At 37.3% G+C, this 14,797-nt stretch overlaps 4 protein-coding genes and 3 non-coding genes across 7 annotated transcripts; all 7 read right to left on the reverse strand.

The window, feature by feature from the left end:
• Nucleotides 1-21: 21 nt before the first annotated feature.
• On the reverse strand, nucleotides 22-5,235 carry LOC106349227 (probable phospholipid-transporting ATPase 8). The gene is made up of 11 exons (XM_013789160.3): nucleotides 5,034-5,235; nucleotides 4,399-4,902; nucleotides 2,871-4,318; nucleotides 2,531-2,807; nucleotides 2,362-2,450; nucleotides 2,166-2,274; nucleotides 1,853-2,083; nucleotides 1,648-1,773; nucleotides 1,470-1,568; nucleotides 1,199-1,390; nucleotides 22-821 (listed from the first exon to the last, which is right to left on the reverse strand). Exons 2-11 carry the CDS (start codon nucleotides 4,792-4,794, stop codon nucleotides 201-203), a joined length of 3,588 nt encoding a protein of 1,195 aa, XP_013644614.2. The 5' UTR covers nucleotides 4,795-4,902; nucleotides 5,034-5,235; the 3' UTR covers nucleotides 22-200.
• A 2,661-nt stretch (nucleotides 5,236-7,896) lies between these two features.
• LOC125575994 lies at nucleotides 7,897-7,992 on the reverse strand. Its single transcript, XR_007314534.1, has one exon. It is a non-coding gene; the product is annotated as a small nucleolar RNA snoR1 (small nucleolar RNA).
• A 217-nt stretch (nucleotides 7,993-8,209) lies between these two features.
• Nucleotides 8,210-8,299, reverse strand: LOC125576010. Its single transcript, XR_007314547.1, has one exon. It is a non-coding gene; the product is annotated as a small nucleolar RNA snoR8a (small nucleolar RNA).
• Nucleotides 8,300-8,443: 144 nt separating this feature from the next.
• On the reverse strand, nucleotides 8,444-8,537 carry LOC125575995. Its single transcript, XR_007314535.1, has one exon. It is a non-coding gene; the product is annotated as a small nucleolar RNA snoR1 (small nucleolar RNA).
• Nucleotides 8,538-9,092: 555 nt separating this feature from the next.
• Nucleotides 9,093-10,864, reverse strand: LOC106350874 (PWWP domain-containing protein 6). The gene has a single exon (XM_013790710.3). It carries the CDS (start codon nucleotides 10,827-10,829, stop codon nucleotides 9,237-9,239), a length of 1,593 nt encoding a protein of 530 aa, XP_013646164.2. The 5' UTR covers nucleotides 10,830-10,864; the 3' UTR covers nucleotides 9,093-9,236.
• Nucleotides 10,865-11,641: 777 nt separating this feature from the next.
• LOC106349228 (50S ribosomal protein L12-1, chloroplastic) lies at nucleotides 11,642-12,481 on the reverse strand. The gene has a single exon (XM_013789162.3). The coding sequence runs from the start codon at nucleotides 12,367-12,369 to the stop codon at nucleotides 11,791-11,793; it is 579 nt and encodes a 192-aa protein (XP_013644616.1). The 5' UTR covers nucleotides 12,370-12,481; the 3' UTR covers nucleotides 11,642-11,790.
• On the reverse strand, nucleotides 11,642-14,144 carry LOC106349229 (50S ribosomal protein L12-3, chloroplastic-like). The gene is made up of 2 exons (XM_013789163.3): nucleotides 13,491-14,144; nucleotides 11,642-11,789 (listed from the first exon to the last, which is right to left on the reverse strand). Exon 1 carries the CDS (start codon nucleotides 14,062-14,064, stop codon nucleotides 13,492-13,494), a length of 573 nt encoding a protein of 190 aa, XP_013644617.1. The 5' UTR covers nucleotides 14,065-14,144; the 3' UTR covers nucleotides 11,642-11,789; nucleotide 13,491.
• Between the last annotated feature and the right edge of the window lie 653 nt (nucleotides 14,145-14,797).

A 14,797-nucleotide genomic window follows, 5' to 3' on the forward strand; every position in this document is an offset into this window, starting at 1 on the left:
TGATAATTTTCCAAGCTAGAATAACATAAAATAAAAATCAATTTATTTGAATTCTTTTCAATTGCAGATGTATAACTACAACTCTAAAACATACAAATTTCATCTAAATAAAAATTTAAAACTTGTTAAAGACAGCTAGGTATAAACTAAACACACTATATTTACAATATTACCATTCACTCTTTTGCGTAAAATACGAATCAATTCCAAGAATCTCTTCTCGACAAGTTTGCCTTAAGGTGATGCAAAGTAAACTCAACTTGCACAGGAAGCTCACCAGAAACTGCACTTGCCGTCCTGGTCCCACTCTCAAACCGTTCTGTTCTCCTCTGCTCAACAATAATATCATGGTACATGGGTCTGAACTTGATCTGAAACGCCCTGTAAGTGAAATACGGCAAGAGAGCAGAGAACGTGACAAGGACGAGGGTGAGCCAACAGATGGGACTCGGTGCTGAAGTCTCAACGAAGACCTGATAAGCTGTGGTTGAGAATGTCGGAGGAAGAGAACCGTAGATGACAAGAAACAGATACCAAACCCCTATGCTTCCCCAAATGAAGCAGTGCTGGATCCAAGTGAAGTAGTTTATAGAAATCGCCATTTGGCAGTTCACGGTCCAGACCACGCAAGAGTACATTGTGACGCCAAGAACCGAGTAATCAACTACTTGACCGTCTTTCCGGAAAGCTTGAGAGGCGAGTGTGTTGATTGTGAGGAAGAAGATGATCATCGAGCTTATGATTCCGTTTAACATCCAACCAAGGATACGTTCCCAGCTGAATAATATGTTCTGTACTCCTTCTTGGTATAGTAACGGATACTGCAGAAATCAAAACAAGAAATTAGGCATGGGCGTTTTAACCAACTCAAACTAAAAACAGATCCGAACCGTTATAAAAGATTTCAAAATTAGTTAAATCTAAGGTGAATAGATAGTTTAGAATATTTTAGAAACTTTCGTAGTTTATTTCTGTAATTTTGACTAGTTTTGAATTTTTTTTTTGAATAATTTATATATTTTGATTTTGTTTGTCAATTTCATTAGTTTTTCATCAGTTAAAGAAAAATAGATTTTAGGTTGTTTTCAGATATTGATAATAACCGAACCGGAAAAAACCGGAGCTTAACACAACCCAAAAACTAGTAAAATCAAGAACCCCAAAGTGATTTTTTTTTTAAAAAGAGAGAAATGTTTACCTTGAGACAAAGGCGAGCAGAGACATCTTGATCAAAGACTCCAAGAGCGATGACAGGAAGCGAAGTGAAGAAAACGTTGTAGCAAGACATGTACCAATCGTTATAAGCTGGTTTACCAGAGAAAGAAGCATAAGCTTCGTACCAAAACAGCGTGAATCCGAACGTGAGGTTCTTGTAGAAGAAGTAACATATCTGAATTTCACAAAAAAATACAATCAGAAATAAAAGAACAAAGATTCAAAAGTAAGTTCAGTTTATTAAAGAGTGTTACCATCATTGCTATTCGTCTATAACACCAATGGCCATGAACAAGCAACAAACGTTCCAGAAACCGAAACTGAGCAATGGCAAAATCACTAGCCATCACCGCCTGTAAACAGAAGACTCTAAAACCTCTAAATGAACATTTTACAGTAGACACAAGAAGAGCTAAAAGCAAATATGTTTACCTGCATTCCTTCTGCACCACTTATACCAACTCCAATATCAGCTTCTTGAAGCATTCCAACATCATTTGCGCCATCTCCAATGGCTAGTGTTGTTCTACCTGTCCCGGTTTTAACCAATCTTGTAACCTAACATATATATATACTCTACCCCTCAGATTTACTTTAATGTGAAAACATAATGCAAAGTACTGACATGAGTCTTTACCAGAGCCTTTTGTTTCGGTGAAGACCGGCAACATATAACAGAACCACACCGACTCGCAAGTTCCAAGAACTCTTTCTCCAGCTTCTTGTCCAATGCAAAAGTTAAGGACTTCCCATCAATCACTAAACCAAACATCTCCGGATTTTCATTAGCTGAATCGTCTGTTGTTGCTGCTGCTGCTGTTTGAGACATTCCTTCTCTTAACTGTTTCTTAATACTCTGAAAAGAAGCCTATTCACAAACATCAAAACAACTCTCATCATTGTCCTATAAACATGGAAAGTCATAAAGCTTTTATCAGTTATGTGCATACCTTTGCAACAGCATCTTTGTCTCCTTGTTTCTCCAGAGTCTCAATGTCAGGTGAATCTAGAGTTATCAATATCTTTTCCATGCCTTCTCTTAACAGACTACAAGCATATCTGTCAACAACATCACAACTATTACATTTGAACTTATTACAGAACCCAAAAAAAAAGACAGAATCAAGAGAAGAAGTCTGGACTTACCCTATATTTATTGCAGTTTCTGTCTTATCACCGGTTAAAACCCATATCTTAACCCCAGCCTGAGATAACTTTTCAATACAATCTGGAACCTTTTAAAAAGCAACAACAGAAGTAAGTCCAAGACAGGAACTGAAAAAGGTAGCCTATAGTCTGTTTTGGTTATACTTACACCCTTTTGGAGTTTGTCTTCAACTGCAGTAGAACCAAGAAGAATCAAATCCTTCTCAATCTTATCAGCAGCTGCATCTATCAAAGCATCTCTATCTTCAGTCACCAAAGTCTTTGCATTCAGAAACTCCTCTTCCCATATTCTGTACTCCTCTTCATCTACTTCTCTGTATGTAATCACCAGCGTCCTTAACCCTGCCTCTGCATACCTCTTGATGTGCTCCTTTGTCTCCCTCTCAAATTGGCGTCCGTGTTTAGCAAGTCTCTCAAACATCACACTGAAAAAAAACATGACATAAGAAGATGTCTTATATTAACCAGAAAGGGAACAAACCACAAACCTGTCTGCTCCTTTGGAAAGCAACAACAACCGGTTCTCTGGATTCCTCACAATAACAGACATTCTTTTGCGAGAGCTGCTGAACTCCAAGACATGAAGCAGCTCATACACTCTGTCTACTTTCTCACCACTCACGTGATCAATCTCATGCAAGGAGATATGAGTCTGAGACCTTGCAAAGAACTCAAACCCAAGCTCTCTAGAAGCTATCACAAACGCCGCTTCATCAGGAGACTCAGCTTCATAGCTAATCTCACCACTCTCACCGTCCACATCAGGGATAGCAGTATGACAAATAGCCAACACTCGAAAAAACTTCTGAATGAGCTCTGCGTTCGGTTGGTTAATCCACTGACCATCGACTATCCTCTCGTCCCAGAAGTTAAATCCTTTAACAGACTTCGTTGGATTCGCTTTTATCTCATCATCTTGAGGTCTCATACTCATACCCTTTTGCTTCCTCAAGGCTAATTCTACTTCAGTCATACCACGGCCGTAAGCAGTTCCGGATATAGAACACTTCACAAACTCCATTGAGTTGCAAGTTAAGGTACCTGTTTTGTCAGAGAGGATTGTGTCGACTTGACCGAGCTCTTCGTTGAGGTTAGACGTTCTTGCACGAGCTGGCCTGTCTGTTTCCTCGTGGTACATTTCTTGATCTTGGTTTATGAATATGCTTTGCAACACCTTCACAACTTCAATCGAAACGTATAACGATATTGGTATTAAGTAACCGTATAGCATTAACGCAGTCAAGAAATGAAAGAAGGAAGCAAGAGCAGCTCTCCGCGGTTCGTAGAAGACAGTGGTCTTGTCCGGTCTAAGATACCATCTCCTCATCTTCTTCCCATCATCAGTTATGTCTCTTCTCGTTATAATCCCGAAGAAGACTGAACCAGTGAAAGCTATCACAATCAAGATACTGAAGAGGATGTAGATAATCTTATCCATTTTCCTCTCGATCTTGCTCCTCTTTGAAGGAGGATCAGTAGCGTTCTGCATCACTTTAGTGTCGTGCCCCGTGAAGACAACGACTCCAACGATGAGATCAGTGTTTCTAAGCTTTGAGTCTCTCAAAAGCATCTGCTGAGGAGAGAGAGGGTACTGTTGTCCTTGGTAGTGAAGCGTTCCCACGAAAGAGTAGAGATGCTCGTTGGGGTCTTCGCATTTGATCACTCCTCCTCTGAAGTTCTTGATAGAAGACTCTTCAACTGATGTTATCTCCAGCGCGTGTTTTAGCTTCAAGTTGGTCTCTCCGTCGAGGTTCATTGTTTCCACGTAGCAGACTCCGTCTTCGTAGCTTGATGAGAGGAGGAGAAGATCAGCTGGGAAGTACTCGTCTTTGTGAACCTTCACAAGATCACCAACTCTGAGATTCTTCCACTTGGTTTCACCAAATTCGCCGTTCTTGGAAAGAACTAAAACTCTCCTGTTGTTAGCTTCAATGTCCTAATAGACAAAAGAAACAATATCGTAAAAGTTCTTCCAACTTAAAACCAATTGGCTATAAGAAATAATAATATACGTACTTGTCTTCTTCTCCTCAAATCTTCAACACCTTCTTTAACCATAGTAGCACCAATGACAAACAAGAGCGGTGCAAGGACGCTAGGAGCGGTGTAAGGAGCCAAGGGGCTGAAGGAAACGAAAGCAACAACTAGGAAGTATATATTTGCTACTCTTCTAAACTGTTCGAACAAAGACTTTGGGATGAAGTTAGCAGCTGTGTACTTGGTGGTGGAAACGTAGTTCCCTCTGTAGTTAAGCTGGAGAGCCTCGGGGTTATCGGGATCGTTGCAGAAGACAACTCTCGAGTAGCCTCTTGAACCAATCTGAGAATGGTCTTCTTTGGAGAAAGGCTTGAGACACTTGAATGAGTAGAGTTTGCTTAAACGCATCCCTTTGTGTCTTCTCTCTCCAGCCATCTTACCAAAACTAAAGAAAGTTCAGATCTTTTCTTTAAAAAGACAGAACAACCATTTTTTGTTGTGGAATCGAACAGCAGATCATGAATCCATGGACTAATGTATTAGCTGAGGAGAAGAAACTGAGAATCAGATAAGGAAAATCTAGAAGGTACAGAGAACAGTAGCTATCAATTTCAATAGAAAACAAAAAAAAAACATATGTAATAATTAAAAAACATGTCTGAAAGATCCCTTACTTGGTTCCAAATGTTGCCAAGATTTAACTCCTTGCAGAGAAACAGAGAGACAATAATAAAAAAGATAAAATAAAGGAAAGAAAGATACTAAAGAGAAAGAAGTGTGAGCTTGCTTGCTTGCTCTGAACACAGTTCTCGAACTTTGCCTCTTTGCTAAGAAAACGACACGAGAGAACGACGAGAGCATTTTCCCCCAAATTAAATTTTATTTTCACTTTTCTTCTAACATTTTTCTATGTCTTTATCTTATCTTTATTTTAAAATTTTTATTAGGTTTTCTGTGTTTATTTCCCCGTACGAATCCGTGAAGACTTGATGACATTTGTCAGTCTTCGAACGAGTCCAGCGTGACTTTTCGACACGTGACAATATCTTAAGGTATTCCTGACTGATCGTTTGGAAAAAAAAAATGTAACGGTGGTGTTAGGTGTTGACTGTAGATTAGCAATTGCACCGTTTTTTAATTTATAGCTATTTCCACTTTAGGAAATTTTGCTGATTCATTACACACAATCAGTACTCGTCATTAATTCGGTATGGTCCATGAGATTATCCTTTTTAAAAATAAAAGGAAAAACTTCAAAAGCAAAAATATTATCAAGATAAAATCCAGTAGCTCACGCTAAGTTGCTGTTCGAGTTATAAAGTGAAGAAAAGTTACAATTGTTATGGAATTTTGTATTGAATTTTTATAAAGTAACACGGTTTCAACACCTACCAGTCTCGTCTAATAATAATACATTTATTTGTTACTTTACAGATTTGAACAAATGAAACAAACATTAGAAGTAACTTTGGATATACTTTGTCAAAAAAACTAACTTCAGATATACTACCACAAAATACTTTGGAGAGTCTAAGGCTTCGAATGGAGAAAGCGGATCAAGCATTGCGGATCTAGCGTATTAAGCGGATCGAGCGGAACAAGAGCGGATCAAGCGGATCGAGTGGTACAAGTGTGGATCTAGCGGATCTAGCGGTTCAAAACATATGCTTGAATGGTGAAAGTGTATAAAAAGTGGTCCAAAGTATTATACTAATTTAAATTAATATATAAAAAATTGTAATACTATTTATTTTCATAATTACAAAGATTTATTTTTAAAATACTTTATGAATGAAAAATATAAAATTTTCTTCAATTATAATCAAAAATTATTTTAAATATATATTTTTTATTTGAGTTTTCAAATTTAGTATATATTTGATTTGGCTGTTTTTAAAATAATTATATAAATACAATAACTATAAATTTTTATTCAAAATATAATATTAAATTAATTTAACCATATATATAATTGTTTTGAGCTTTAAAATTATATCTATATACCATTATAGTTTTTAATTACTAAGTATTAATAAGTAATTATGAAATGTTTATGCATACCTAGTATAGTATAATTTAACAAACACATAAGTAATTTTTTTTTGGTCGTCAAAAAGTCATTATATTACTCAAGTTTAAGGTGGTTTGGGTAACCAGACCGAAACACATAAGTAATTTAAATATTATACAAAACATATTTGTATATACGTAAGTAAGAAACAATATAAACTCACAAGAAAATAAGTTGGTCAAATACGCTTCAAAACCAGTTTATTTACAAGCATATATACTATTATTCAAAAGGAAAAGCAAAACTAAAATAAACAGTACATAAAAGTGGATCGAGCGGAACAATCTAACGACATAAGTGTGGATCCAGCGGTTCAAACATGTCTTTTTTTGTTTTTTTTTTTTTAATTAAATTAAAAATAATTGTATATATTATCATATATTGTTTAAAATAATTATGTTTTTGATAAAATAGTATAACTATTTCTAGTACAAAACATAATAACATAAAAATAAGTCATTCAAATGATATATAATATATACATAAAAATGGAATTATAGGAATATAATAAAAAAATTGATGTATGACATTATCAAAACTCACAATGGTCATAAATAAATCTATTATTTTCTATAAAAAAACACAGAAGTTTTGTACACAAAAAAACACTCGAAATTTGTTGTATTTTACTGTTGATAGTGGTTCTACAATTTTTCTTCATGTATTAGAACTGCTAGCGGTTCAGGATTATTTTATTATTTTATAAAGACAGTCGAGCATTAACTTAAAAACATTGGTGAATGGAAGTACAAAAGCGGTTCCTCCACTTGACGTGTATCGCCCGCTTAATATTCACCTTCCATTCAAACTCTAATTCACATGGACTTTTGAATCTGTAAGAAGAAGTTTTCTCAAGCCCATTAAATCCACTGTCTTTCGAATACTTATGTGGCTGTGTCACAGGAGTCACAGGAGGCTTGTCAAATACGTTACTACCACTATTCTAAAAATCCATGGGTAACTTGTCACTCAAATGATTAGGCGATGCTTTTTACTGTTTTACTTTTACATTTTCGGGTAACTTGAGATCAGGCGATGCTTTTTACTGTTTTACTTTTACATTTTTCGCGTGCAAAATACTTTGATCGTACAAAGCTTAGCTGACTTTTTATCGAGACAAAAAAAAAGCTGCCTTTTTTTTGGGTGGTAATCATGTTAAATGTTTCTTAACCGAATTAGTAAAATAAAATCAGGATTTGTTAACTATTATTCGTTTTACTTGTATCTACGTGCTGTTACAAAAGTTTGAACATTCATTTTTCAACACAAATTTAACATTATTCAGATAATTGAAGATTTATATTCCAATACCGAAATTTCAAACTGTGTTTAACAAACTAGATTAAGTTTAAATGACATACTTAATTGTTTGTTTAGGATAAATGTCCACGCGACAACATGTTTCTCGAATCTCGACTAAACTGTTATAGTGTTATGTTTCATGTTCCATGATGAATCCAATTGGAGGCTCAGAGTATTGCATAATGTGCTCAAGGAAGAGTTTATCAGACTCTTCTCATACAAGAGGTGTCAGAAATAATTAAGCAATCATCATCCTCGCCCAAGACAAAAACGTTTCAACTAATACTTGAGTTTGAATATAACACAAAACTAGTACAAAATGGTACGTTGATTGAATAAAAAATTTAAAATCCTGCCTACTCAATCAAAGGTATCAAACAGAAATTGATTGGAAGAAAAAAATCTTGAAACAAAAAACATCAAAGACATACTTATCAAATGTGAAAGAAATTGATTACAAGAAGAAAAAGGGGGTGAAGATGCTCATATTCTATGGGTGTAATGTGAGTCTACAAAGCCTAGTGGCTATTCAGTACGAGGAATTACTTTTACAATCATCGCATCATCTTACCCCTCAATTTTCCAGATCCAGTTTTTTTTTTTAAATACTAAACCAAACTAGATGTGAAGATTATTCACAAAACAATTCTCGAAAAAAAAATTAAAACGATATATACCAAAAAATTAACAGTCAAGAAAAAAAAAGCTGGAGGCTCAGAGTATTTGCATAATGTGCTCAAGGAAGAGTTTATCAAGCTCTTCTCATACAAGAGGTGTCAGAAATTAAGCAGTAATCATCCTTGCCATCACCATTACTTTCAAAAATCAACAATCAAAGAAAACCAAAATAAAAAACTCACGAACAAGAGAAGAAAAAAACAAACAAGCGGCGGAGAAAAACCGCATACGTATTAGGGTTTTGGTTTCAGTTGATGATGTGAAGATGTTAAATCATGGTACATTATTTATAGATACCAGTGGGCTTATATTCAATATTAGCAGTACTCCCTCAGCCGCCTCCTTTACCGGGTTAGTGATGGATGCTACTATTAGGTAGGTCAAACTTTTATATTCAAATTATCACAAGATTCAGACTGAAGGCCCATTGGGCCAAAGTAATCCATACAAGAAAAGGAAAAAGTATCTATTCCAACCTAAACTTTACTTATCCTTATCGTGCTTATTCTTATCCAACAACAATGCGTATTCTATACCGAACTACATAAAAACTTAAAAATACTACATGAACTTCAAGAGTTGTACCTTTTCCTTCACGAACTTTATATTTCATACTGAACTAAACAAAAATACTACATTAACTCTCAAAATCATACTTAGTTCGGTATGGAATCAGAGGAAATAGGCAAGACGGGTAAAGTTCAGGTTGAAATAGGCACTTTTGACTACAACAAAAGGTTTGAATGCTCATCTGCATAAATTAAGCTCAATGCTCCTCCTAAAAGCTAGTGTCTTCAACTAATACACAAACATAACATCCTACAAGTTAAGATGAACAAACAGTCATCTTCCTTACCTTGTCTAGCAAGTTTCTTGATTCCTCTTCAAGTTTCATCTTCAACTCTTCCCTAAACTCTCCTCCCTCTGATTCGTCCAACAATGCTCTCATCTTTTCAAGCTTCTTTTTCAACCACTCCAAATCCGTCACTCCCTTCTTTTCATTTGTGTTTTCAGGTGTTTCTCTCTTGTTCACCTTCACTTCAAGCTGCTTATCTTCATCAGAACCGTTTCTTTTGTAATTGGCTCCAGTAACATATGTAAAGCTGCGGTAAATGGACGCAAACTCTCTTATCATGTCATACGAGCTTTTACACTCTTGTGAATGTTGTGTGCTGAGGGAAGCTGCACGGATAAGCTCCAGTATCTCCTCTGTTGTAGCTCCCAAGCTAACAAAATTAATGGCCTTTTCAGCAGGACTCTTTGTCATCTTCTCTGCTGATTCAGATTCTAGTTTGCTCTTTCTCCTGCTCCAACTAAAGTCTGTCATGTATTCAGGTGAAAGATACTTGCTTTTCTTCCTCTCTCTCTTACCTCTGTGCACTATAGTCTCGCCACTCCCATTGTTCCTTTCAACACTTGAAAAAACATCATCAACCTTTACCCTCTTGCAGAGTAAAGACAGTGGAGTTGATAAATCAACAACTATATCAATACCTGACTCCTCTTTCTTCTCACTCTCTTCTAAATGATTTGAGCATTTAGAAACTTCACCACCATGTTTCCTCTTTTTATTACTAGGATGCTTAGAGCATTTTCTTAAAGATTCCTGACCAGAAGATTTCTTGAATGTATACTCATCCTCTTTGTCTTCAAGTCCTATGATATATGGATTCTCATCATCGTATTTAGCTAAACCAAACCGTCCTTTAGACCGATAAAACGCAGATATTTTCCTCCTCAAAACCTCAATCTCCAACACATCACTAAAACTAGCTTCCTTGGCAAGGCTTTTAACATCTTCAAGAACTATCCCAGGTTTTTCAAGAACCAATGACGTTAGAGTCTCTCTTTTAACATCAGGTACAAGAACTCCTTCCTTAACTCCACAATTCACAACTACTACAGGACTAACCAGAGACTCGTCACAAACCAACAGGTTCTCAACCTGTTGACCAATCTCTCTCACAGCTTCTCTCACAGCACTGAGAAAGGTAGTAGACTCGCTCGTCTTCGAAAACTCCCTGAAGTTCTCTATAAACGGTTTGAGCTGCGATGGAGTGCACCAAGCAAACGTCTCTTTCCAAGAAAGTGCAACAAGTAATGTACCTTTCTGCATATGCTTCAAAGCTAAGTCAGAAGCGTCTGAAGAATCATAAACCTTCCCAGGCCACCATTGGTGACGGTTGACTCCTTGTACCCACACAAAGTCTCCTACATGGAACCCATCTATGGAATGATCTTGGTTTGTATTCGGCAACGAAGAGGCTTCACTCATCACATAATCTTCAACTGGTCCAGAGTCGTTAACACTCTCCATGTTAACATCGTTTGACTTCGGTTCATCCTCAGACGAACCGTTCATGTCAGTTTCTTCTCTGTTTTCAGATACCCTAGAACCTGTCGTTAGGAAATTTCCCATCGAAACTGAAGAGTCTTCTCGTTCGTAACACACAACACAACCTAAACTACTACACCAAAGGCAAAACAAAACAAAACATGATCAGGAAAAAGAACGACAACGATCAGAAGAAACCAACGAACAGAAGGTTTCTCCTTTCACGAGAAAAGTAAGCAAATTACCAGAAGGTAGAAGAGAAGAGAAAGAACAGCTTCTTCTTCGTTTCCTGCGGCGGAAAGTTTTTGTTTTTTTTTCCTCGACTTAAGAAGGAAACAAAAAAGGGTTGGTGTTCAGAAATAAAAAAAAGGAAAAAAAAGAGTATATTTTGTGATTGGTGCTTTTGATTTGTTAAACTATTTATTAGAAACTTCGTTTCGTGTTATCACGTCGTACGTTATTTATTTATTTTTCTAGACATCGTGTCATTACGTACGTTCTTATTTCTTAAACAAAAAAAAAAAATCTTAAAGACTCTTGTTTTCTGACGTCAAGCTATGTGTCAACCTCTCTCTTTTTTTTTTCCCGACCGGCTTTGCGATTAGATTCAGACAAAAGTATATGAGATTTGTACAAACGCAACCGTTATGTGGATTTTATGTATATCAACCGCTCTTTCTTTTCCCGATTCGATTTTTTTCTTTTTTGCGGTTAGATTTAGACAAGAGTATGAGTTTACAAAACTAGCAAGTATAAGATTTGTTGTAGAAGTGTATCAAATTCACACAAACGCAACCATCATGTTTTGTAAGAAATACTGTTTTGTTTCTTCTAAGCTAAGGCCTAGGCATTTCAACGAACACGTTATGTGCATATAACGAGCAAGGCACAATCAGTAATAGGGAAAGCAAATTGATTAAAGTTTTCAACATTTTCTCCAATCGGAATCAACAATTCGAAACGCAAACTATACTGACAACACGCGAAAAAGATCCATGAAATTCCGAAAAAGAACACATTTTTTTATAAACTTGCTAAAAACACTTTAAGCAATGGAAACCTTAGCGCCAGCTTCTTCAAGCTGTTTCTTGGCTTCTTCAGCTTCATCCTTAGTCACACCTTCCTTGAACTTCTTCGGCAACCCTTCGATAAGCTCTTTGGCTTCCTTCAACGCCAAGCTAGTCAACGCCCTAACCGCTTTGATCACTGCGATACGCGAGCTGCTTGGTACTTCGTTGATCACCACATCGAACTCCGTCTGCTCCTCTACAGCAGCAGCCGCACCAGCTCCGTCCCCCGGAGCAGCTACAGCCGCTGCGGCGGGAGCTAAGGAGAGGGGAGAGACGCCGAACTTGTCCTGGAGGTAGTCTACGAGGATGCGTGCTTCTTCGAGCGTGAGGGACGAGATTTCGGATCCGATTTTCTCGATTTTTTCAGGAGCTTCGACGGCGGCGATGGGACGGAGGTGGGTTGCACGGTGGCTGATGGTGGGAGAAGAAGCACCGAAGCGGAAGGGAAATTCGATGGAGGTGGATCGAGAAGGGAAGTGATGAGCGGAAGCGAGAGTGGGAGAAGAAGAAGAGGAGCGGATTGAGCTCGTGATGGAGAGGGTCGTCGCTGCCATTGTCACTCTCTTCCTTTCTTCTGGAACTTGTTCTGTGTCCGTATGAGATGAAGAAAGGTAGTGAGGATAGCAAAACAAAGGATAAGGGGTAGTTTGGGCAGTAAAATAGATGCGCACGTCTGCTATCATGCGCCAACGAACATATATGGAAGTAAAGAATGGGGCGTTCCGAAAATCGAACTCGGGACCTCTCGCACCCAAAGCGAGAATCATACCACTAGACCAAACGCCCTTGATGATTGCTTTCTTTTTTAACAACATAATATTCACAGTGTTTGTAGTGAAACGTACCTTAATTTCAAAAGAAGCATAAGGCAATCACTTGGTAACCTCTTATACAATGTTGTTTGTGTGTTTGGTTTCGCATCGGTCTTCTAGAGCTTTGTAAGTGAGATTTCTTCAAACTTTGGAGTTATGCATTGCTAATTTTAGCTACTTGAGCATATTATACGTTCCAGCTTTTTAAAACAATCTTAATGCTTCTCCAGGCATTAAAGATTATCATTGGGTAAACTTATCTTGATTGACTGATTCGATTTGCGTTCTTTACGTTGTATGTGCTAGCGGTAGTGGCAACAAGGTACATAGACTTTCCTTTGTGATGGTTTTTGCTCGTTCATAAGTTTATTTCGTTGTTTTAGTTTTGATTGAGAAGTCACTACTACTATATCCACTGATGGAAACAAAAGGCGCTTATGCGCGTGTCGTACTGTCGTGGCACTATCGCTAGAATCAATCCTGTTTTATCTTATGACCACATTCTCTTCTTGTACATATATTTTATCACTAAGTGATGATATACCGTTGTTGAATTTATTTTTTAATGGTGTTTACATATTACAGTACAACTACAATGTGATAGGGACCTGTTTTTTCTATATACATATGTCACCCAGTTTCGCGTGTGAGTGAGTAACTCATTTCAACAAATATGTTATATGTAGACTGCAGGTAACGACACAGGCGCCAATGGATGAATCAGTTATAAGAAACGCAAATTTGATTCACATTAATATATTTTCTCAGAGCTGAATCAATAATCTCAGACACAAACTACATTCTAAAACAACACAACAAGGAACAAATCATACACAACTTCAAGAAAGGAAAAAAAAAAACACTTTAAGCAATGGAAACCTTAGCGCCAGCTTCTTCAAGCTGCTTCTTAGCTTCTTCAGCTTCATCCTTGGTCACACCTTCCTTAAACTTCTTCGGCAACCCTTCGATAAGCTCCTTCGCTTCCTTCAACGCCAAGCTAGTCAACGCCCTAACCGCTTTGATCACCGCGATACGCGCATTGCTCGGGACTTCGTTGATCACCACATCGAACTCCGTCTGCTCTTCCACCGCAGCCGCCGCACCATCACCGCCTCCCGGAGCAGCCACAGCCGCTGCAGCGGGAGCTAAGGAGAGGGGAGAGACGCCGAACTTGTCCTGGAGGTAGTCCACGAGGATGCGGGCTTCCTCGAGAGTGAGGGACGAGATTTCGGATCCGATCTTCTCGATTTTCTCCGGGGCCTCGACGGCGGCGATGGGACGGAGGTTGGTTGCGCGGTGTGTTAGAGTGGAGGAAGGTGAACCGAGGCGAAAGGGAAATGCGGTTGCGTTTGGTCGGGATGGGAAGCAGGTATGGGGAGTGAGGTGAGAGGAGGAGGAGAGGATTGTGGTTGCGATGGAAAGAGTCGTCGCTGCCATTTTTTTCTCACTCTTTAGGCTTCTTCGGATTTGTGTTGTGACTCCTCTCTGTATGTGTTCATTAACACGAAAGATGAAGAATAAGATAGGATAGATAAACGAAAGGATAAGGGGTAATTTGGACAATTAAAAGTGCGTGCTGCTGCTATCATGCGCCTATACACGTAGATGAAGTTGTATCACTAGTTTTATGACGAAAATACCCTTATCAGGGGTACATGCCTGGTGCAGATTGGATTTTTTCTTGTTTAGTTTACTGGCTAGACCTAGCTAGACCCGTTCTAGTTTTTATAGTTTGTGTTCATTTCGTAAATCTGTCTAAAATCTATTTTGGACCCGAACTCATTTCAGATTCGATGAACAATATTTGGATTCAAAACTTTTACATATAAAAACAAAAATGAAATTAAGTATTTGAGTGATGTCTTTAAATTCAAATACTGATTTAAATATTCAGTTATTTTGATTTTTTTCAGATTTTTTATTATACCTTTGAGGCTAGATCATGTCTAGGTAATATTCATAACTTAAAATACTACTCCTTTAGTTTATTCACTTCCATTTGTGAATAAGTGTCAATATGATAATTTTCATACAGATTAAGAAAGTTGATGTAATTGTTATTAATTACACATATTTGACCAATAGTATTTGAGATAAATAAAATTATTTATAAAATTAATACAGTTTACAATTATTTTTCAGCTGAAAGTAAGTATAATTTGCATTAAAT

Source organism: Brassica napus, chromosome A6 (genome assembly GCF_020379485.1).
Source record: "Brassica napus cultivar Da-Ae chromosome A6, Da-Ae, whole genome shotgun sequence".
Lineage (NCBI taxonomy): Eukaryota > Viridiplantae > Streptophyta > Magnoliopsida > Brassicales > Brassicaceae > Brassica > Brassica napus.